A 7,894-nucleotide genomic window follows, 5' to 3' on the forward strand; every position below is an offset into this window, starting at 1 on the left:
TTTGAAAAGCAACCGTATTAAGCACAGGAGCATCCTAGTGCGGTGAGATTAATTAAAGATCAATAGATGGGCTTCCATGATGTGATGGGAGAAAGGATTTGGACATTCACAAAAAATCAAGCACTCCAAGTGGCCCTCCCCAATGATATGAAATGATTTTTTTTTTAAAAAAAATTATTTTGAACTTCATTTTTCTGTAAGAAATAATGGACTTAGATATGGTATTTTGTGTCCTTTAAGTGCAATAATTCTTAGATCGCAAACTTTGTTTTGCATGAAAACATCGAGACGGGCTACACCTCAATCAGCAATGGATGATGGCGAAGCTAATTTATATATATTGATTATATATATGAGTTGGTAGCTAGTTCCTCATTAATTGTACCTTAAATGCTCCAAATCTATTTTATTGCTAGCTACCACAACCGGACAATATTGGTAGGCCTAGCCAGCTGCATCCCATTGGCCATAATGTCTACAAGAAATCTAGGGGGTGGAATGGCAGGGAGTTTCAAACGGAAATTAGAAAGGCAGAAAGCCACTTGTAGCAGCGGTTTGTTCGGAGGCCTCGAAAGAAAGGAACAGAAGAATTTTTCTCAAAAGATCAAGTTCAATTTACTCAACTACTCTGCGGAGATCTCTTCAGACTTTCAATAGCTGGAGACATTTATGCATCAAGGGATCAGCTGATGGACACCGCACCTTGTAGAATCGACTCGAGTCTTTGATTGGCACCAAGAAGGATTAGTGGCTTTTGAGAACTCTTTTTTTCTTTGAGATTCAAGGGAGGCATATAACCACCCAGCACTTATTCAATAATCAGATATTTACAGTGTGAAATATGGAAAAAAAAATTTTAAAAAAAATAGAGTGAAGTAGGAGTACAGAGAAGTGAAGGGGGTAAAGAAATAAACAAGAAAAAAAAAAAAGATCCAACATCAGCCACAGTCTAGTGGCTTACATAGATAAAAAAATATGAAGTCTCAAGTGGACAAAATAAATCAGCAACTGTAAAACTTCTCCCGTGGCTTGGTAACCTGTAACATGAAAGCAATATTCAGGGGCAAAGATCTTGAACAAGTGCTGGTACAAACTTGACTTTTGATTAGATTTTTTCACACTCCAGACTTAAATTTCCTTCATATAAATTAGACTAGAGGTTAAACATGCTGATGCATTCATAAGCTATGGAATTGAGAGAGGAGCATTTGTTAAGAAAAATTCTTGCATTCCTCTCTTTCCAATAGTTCCAAGTGATTGCCCCAATGAGAGATAGGATTATATGTCGGATGGTAGAGGAGAAATATCTTCTAATCCAATATAGCCTTCAAAATTGCAGTGATATTGAGGAACTCTTAGTTGATTGCAGTTCATCTTCCATAAGATAGCAAAGAAGAGATAATCAGAAAATAAATAATCAATTGTTTCAATTAGATTTTGGCACAGCATACAACCCTTCAGATTTTTTTTTTTTTCTTTTGCCAATGATATACCTAGTATTGATTCTGTTCTTCCAACATAACCACAGAAAGTACTTCATCTTTAGGAGAGTCTTGATGCTCCATCTTTTAGAACTCGGACAGGCGTTGCTGCATCTTTTAACTTGCTGTTTTATATTTGCTTTGTTTCGGAACAGTTTCCATGGTATCTGATTCCAAGTGTCCTCACTATTTCCCTCTGCTCTCTCACTTCGTATACTTCTACCATTATCTTACCTTCCTCGATCAATGACTGGTGGCACTTTCACCTGCTTTACATTCATGAAATTATAACTTTCTTGAGCAAAAGATAAAAAATATACCTGGAAAACACGAAAATAACTCATGTTAGGAAGGTGAATAAGGACAGAGAGTGGATGTGTCATTGATGATGGATGTGAGCTAAAGAGTCACTATTAACAAGCATTAAGGACCCACCACAAGAAATAAGGAAACTGTGTGCACCCCGCCCAAAAGGATACTGTATGAAATGGAAGAAAACCATGTGCATGGGCCTCTCATTCATAAATAGGAAGGGGGCGGGTTGGAGCCACAGTGGTTGCGGTTTCTGCGTCCATCTACTCTTTTCTTGTGAACCCCGCACACCAACCTCCTTTTACTGTCGCATTGGTTGCTTAGGTGGACCTCTCGTGAGGGGGCGTTGCATTAATTTGCATTAAGATCGTGCAGGCGTCTTGCTATGGAGGCAACTGCATACTTGCTAGGGAAGCCGGAATCTTGAGAATAAACTTATTCTTGTTTTTTTTCCCATCTGTATAATTTTTTTCCCGTCACTGATTTATGAGATTTTGCCTCCCCTCTTCTTAAGGATATCCATTTTGGAAAGCAAAATTAAGATTTAGGTGTATGACCTAGCTACTTAGAGATTTTGATGCATTTCAGCTAAGGCTTCAGAAAATTAAACTAGCTTCATATCGTAAATTGGTAATTAATATTTAAGATAATAGACCCATGAAAATGTTAATTTCACTTACCATGGCCGCAAAACATCACAAAGATGCATTTCTATTACATTTGCATGATTTCACTCCATCAAACATAAATTCGAGCAGCAACAAATCTTATCCATCAATACATATGGTGTCAATGAACAAGACCAATGCAGGGTCCATGACAATTTTATAAATTTTATATTCTGCTCTTGTAGAATCAGCCCTCTTTATTTCTTTCTTTTTTTTTTTTTAAAGTAAATGATGAGCACCGGAACGAATTACAGTACTACAGGTGGAGATACTAGGAAGCATCTCCCATTTTTAGAAATAATTTATCCATTTATGGGAAGGATGAAACAACTAGGCTAATGCCTAGATCATACAATCAACCCTCTTAATTAATGTTACAATCCTAGACTAAAACAAATACGTACAGAGAGCTAGAGTGCATGTCACAAAATGTTGAATGCTAATTTTGGACATGCACAAGCTATAGCTTATTGCTAATGTAGTTGATTAAGCTCACTGCAACATTATAGTTCCTTTCTCTAATTTCCCTTTTTTTCTTAAAAAAAAAAAAGACTCTGCTACGCTGTAGTTTAGTGCAAGGATGGTCTTCTGCTATCACTACTCTTTATAGTGGGATAGAAGGTAGGAATCGTATCACTACAAGGTTGTTTGCCCAATTATCCTTAAAATAATCACATAATTGATGCATGGGTGTAAGATTCCAGCTCTCCTAATTAACTCTGTTTGGTCACATGCATGCTCCAATTATTAATAATATTACATGATTGAATTATTTGACGCCATTGCCAATGATAGCAATTCCTGCCAGCTTCACCAATTGGGATGCTTCCATCTGCATCAAACCGTTGTCAATCCGTCATCCCTGCGACAGTCCACCTTGTGTCACTTTCTGTCACGCTAATTTTTTGGCCGATCTTCTTATCCCTAGTGTTAGTTTTTTTGCGTGTCAAAAAAATTGAAGGCTCTAACAATAGAATCGGATATGTCCCAAAAGAATAGTAGCATAGATTTTGCGAGAATATATCCATTCCACTGAAAGAATCCAGCAAAGGAGAAAGTATCAAATATCAATTAATTGCTTAAGAAACAAAAGGGAATTGAAAAAAAGTTCAAAAGAACATGAAAGAGAAAAAAGAGAAAGAAAAAGAAAAAACCAGAAAAGAAAGAGATGAATGCATGCAAGCCCAATGGCAAACACCAGACAACCAAATGAAGCACCTAGCTATTACAGTCCCATCCAATGCACTCTAAAGAAGACTCCCAATGCTCATCAACCCAAACCCCACAACAAAACCCCACCCCACACTCCTCCCCTTCAAACTAGCCGTTGACGGGGTGGTCTCTGCCTCCGACGTAGGCCCCGAGGCGGTTGCTGGAGCCTTCTTGGGCTTCTTCGGGACCTTCGTCGGAGCCGGCGCCGGCGCCGGAGGCTTCGGCCCAAAGAGATCATAAGGCAGCAGGACCTTGTCGATGGAGTAGACCGCCAGCGGGAAGTCGGAGTAGAGGTCGTCGTTGATCGGTGCGTCGTCCACCCCGGTCGACACGTTCACCTGGTTGCTGCTGGTCGTCACATTGATCATGTAGACTCCATTGTTGCCGGACGCCTGGGTGCGCACCGGGTTGCTCGTAGTTTGGAAGGTCGTCAAGCTGTAGAACCTCGGCAGGACATGGTACAAGACCAAAGAGACCTGTTCCTGGGGGTTGAGGCCGTTGAGGGTGCCGGACTTGAGGCTGCTGAAGGCGTTATCGGTGGGGGCGAAGATGGTGAGGCCATCGTAGGAGTTGTTGAGCTGGCTTTGGACCTGCTCCCCTACTTGGGTCTCCTTGAGGAGGCGCAGGAGGGTGGTGTACTGCCCGCCCTTCTCCAGGATGGCGGTGACGTTGAGAGGGCCGGCGGTCGGGCCGGGGGCGACCGGGGTCTTGGCCTGGGCTAGGAGGTGGGGGGCAGTAACAAGGAGGAACGCGGTGAGGCCGATGAACATGGGTGGTAGGGGGACTAGGGAGGAGGCCATTAAGGTGGAGCTGGCGGTGGGAGGGGAGGGAGCGTGTAACAGGATGGAATGAACTAGCCTCTTTCAGGACTTTAATAGAACGGATCGTGGGTGTTCTCGATCCGTTCATATAATTCATGTCTGGCCTTAAATTTTTCTCTCTAAAATACTAGGACGACACACGAGAATGTGGTCCCGGATGGGTACCGAGATGGCAGCCTTTCCACCAACTGATTTTTTTTTTTTTTTTTTTTGAAAGATTTCCACCAACTGATTATTCTCAAATGCGATAGCTATTAGTGGAACATTAAGTGGAATTTTAGATGAATTATAAAATGGCAAAAATTTACAATATTATTGAAGTATATTAGTTGTTATCAATTAAGTGTGGGGTTGCAGCAATAAAAAATTATTAAATTCTGGTGACATATCACATTATTTTCAATTTTTGAGTAGAATTCCTCAATGTTGAGATTTGGGGAAAGTTTGGTTTATGGGAATTTATCGAACAAAACATGTGCCACAATAACTCGCCAGCTTAATGCGTCCTATGGATGGCAGGCTTTAGTCTTGACAAAGATTTACTAGCACTAAAAAAATATTGTTGGACAGATGTAAGGCTCACTTCAGAAAGATATGGTACTATCTTCTCCTGATTTTACTCTGCCTTTGTTAATATTATTTTATGCTGAAATACATATTGTAAGAAAAATTATTACATCCAAATATAAAATTTAATTGAAGTTTTAAACAGCACAAAAGTGTGACTAGTTTGCATGTAAGAAATCCCTGTGTAGAAACTCTGCATTGCTATTGGCATTTGATTTGTTTATCTAATGTTTTCGGGTCTTTGGAAGCTTGCTAGGTCACCTGTTGATTATTGTATCTTGATTGTGACGTGGATGGATCAAGTATTCATCAAGATTTCAAAAATCTTAAGGATACAAGAAAGAACATTAAAGCTACAATTCCTTTAGGAAAAGATGCATCTCAAATTTTTAGCATGACCCATGTAATACTAGGGTGTTATTCAGGGATAGAATTTCCATTTCGCTTTTAGCAATTTACAAGCAAATGTATAGACCAATTTAGGATACATTTTGACTACATAATAGAAAGACCTTGCTATCTAAAAATGTAGGAGTCTAATAGAAATACATATAATTCTTCACTAAACTACAAGAGAAGAAAGAAAGGGATCATTCTAATAACCTCATTCGAGACGAAGAACTAATAAACCACGGGCTCGCATTTTCTGAGAAATATGTTGCCCATCAATCAGCCATTGGAGTTCGACAAAAAAGTTGATACAACAGCTGGAATATTTAGCTGTTAGATATGTTGTCGTGATTGGTTGCCCCATCCCCAGATGCCATGTGGCGCCGATATTCGACACTGATTGAGGCCTCGACAAGGTTCTGGAAACATAAATTATTTCACCGTATTCCATTTCTCGGCTTCCTATTCCTGGAGGGCACTTTCCAATACCAAAAAGGAGGCCCCACCTTACCAAACTAGTAATGTTATCGGTTTGGAGCATGGTGTCAGGGCTCGGGGACAGTCTGGCTCCGGTGACGCGTCCTTGTCATCACAGGAGGGCGAGGGAAAAGTAAGGGAGAGGACCACAATTTGATTAAGATTGTTTTGGATTGTATGACGATCACCTTAAAAAAAAAAATTAAGGGTTATTTTTGATATTGCTCTCATTTTTATGTTTTTGTTTTCAAAAGATCAAGGAGAAAAATATATGCTAGACCTGCAATCTATATGATGAGGCCGTTTTCTTTTTTTTCTTTTTTTTTTGGGTAAGAATATGATGAGGCCGTTTAACGTTTTCAAATTGCTTAATGAAAAATTTGGAGGTTGTGGAAGCAAAAGTATGTTGCTTTTGAGAACCAGTGAAATTAGAATCAAAGAACAGTGACAGCTTCGCGTAACGATTTTCTCCACCTGAAGCACCGTGTGAAAGAAGGGTCCGCCTTCCTTTATGTGAATTCACTGCTGCATCACTCGCTACACAGATCTCAAAATACTTCGAACTCTATTACTTATCCATCTGTGTAGATTTTAAAATGATCAGTGGATGATCTCATGATAGATTCATGCGAAGAAAGGTGAGATACAGCCCTTTTCCTATTTTTTAAAAAAAATATATTATACTAAAAAAAAATTTCTTCCATGTTTTCTATGGAATTGCATTGCCAAATAGATGCTGATTGATTTACTAGATACAAAGGGCATTTAGAGTTGGGAGTATCTTACGTCTTATAGAACCAAAGATGAGCAATATTTCAGAAGATCGGGATTGTACCTTTTATGTGAAAGAAGGATTCACCTTCCTTCAAGCGGATCCACTGCTGCATCACTCACTATATAGATCTCAAAGCACTTCAAACTCTATCACTTATCCATCTGTATAGATCTTAAAGTGATCAATGAATAATCTCACAATGGATTCATGTGAAGAAAGGTGAGATACAACTTTATCCCTATTAAAAAAAATATTAAGGCTAAAAAAAATATCTTTTGTATTTTGTATGGATTTACAAATATCTTTCTGAATGTCAAATTGCTGCAATGTCAACCTTACATTTCTCATATTACTACAATACAGTATATTGCCCTCCTGAATCAAATCAAGGCTTGCTGTAGGTAAGACTTGCAAAATGATCCGATCTATCAATCTGACTCATATTCGATCCACCATAAATATATTTGGATTTAGATTAAATAGATTCGGATCATAAACAGATCGATTCATTTAACCTATTTAATATTTGGATTAGATTTGAGTTTTAATTATCTGATCTGTTTAATCCATTTAATCTATTTAATATTTAGATCGAATTAAATCAGATAATCTATTTAATTTATTTAATCTGTTTAATCCTTTTAAAAACCGTTTAATCTGTTTAAAATCTACTTAACTTATTTCTGATCCATTTAATCTAACTTGTTTAATCTGTTAAAAATTTATTTAACCTATTTAATCCATTTAACCAAATTTAATCTATTTAATAAATGGATTAAATAGATTCGGTTATGTTACCTATTTAATAAATATGTCGGATTTAGATCTGAATTTTTGATCTATTTAATAAACAAGTTGGATTTGGATTGATGATTTTTCTCCGACCTACATCGATTCGATCCATATCGGGTCTTATCTGACCCAATTGCCACCCCTAGCTATAAGTGCTTATGTGACAACTAGAGTGGAGTTGGTTGATATGGATTTATCATTGAGAAAAAATAAATTCATTCTTAATCTCTCTAATCTTTCTCCTAATCTTTGATGGTGGCAGCAACAATGTTGCCTCCTGCCAATAGCTCCCTCTCTCTTGATCCCTTCCTTCTCATTTGATCACTGTTTTTGATGGCCCCACCACTGCTCAATCTCCTCTTTTTCGCGAATTGCAATGGCCCTTCAACCATTGTGACT

At 38.3% G+C, this 7,894-nt stretch overlaps 1 protein-coding gene across 1 annotated transcript; it reads right to left on the reverse strand.

Annotated features, from left to right (window-relative positions):
- Nucleotides 1-3,509: 3,509 nt before the first annotated feature.
- On the reverse strand, nucleotides 3,510-4,570 carry LOC105040959 (fasciclin-like arabinogalactan protein 9). Its single transcript, XM_010917728.4, has one exon. It carries the CDS (start codon nucleotides 4,471-4,473, stop codon nucleotides 3,709-3,711), a length of 765 nt encoding a protein of 254 aa, XP_010916030.1. The 5' UTR covers nucleotides 4,474-4,570; the 3' UTR covers nucleotides 3,510-3,708.
- Between the last annotated feature and the right edge of the window lie 3,324 nt (nucleotides 4,571-7,894).

Source organism: Elaeis guineensis, chromosome 3 (assembly GCF_000442705.2).
Source record: "Elaeis guineensis isolate ETL-2024a chromosome 3, EG11, whole genome shotgun sequence".
Taxonomy (NCBI): Eukaryota; Viridiplantae; Streptophyta; class Magnoliopsida; order Arecales; family Arecaceae; genus Elaeis; species Elaeis guineensis.

Bases quoted from the DNA above. Each gene is read 5' to 3' on its own strand.
- LOC105040959 (XM_010917728.4), bottom strand. From the start codon at position 4,473: ATGGCCTCCTCCCTAGTCCCCCTACCACCCATGTTCATCGGCCTCACC.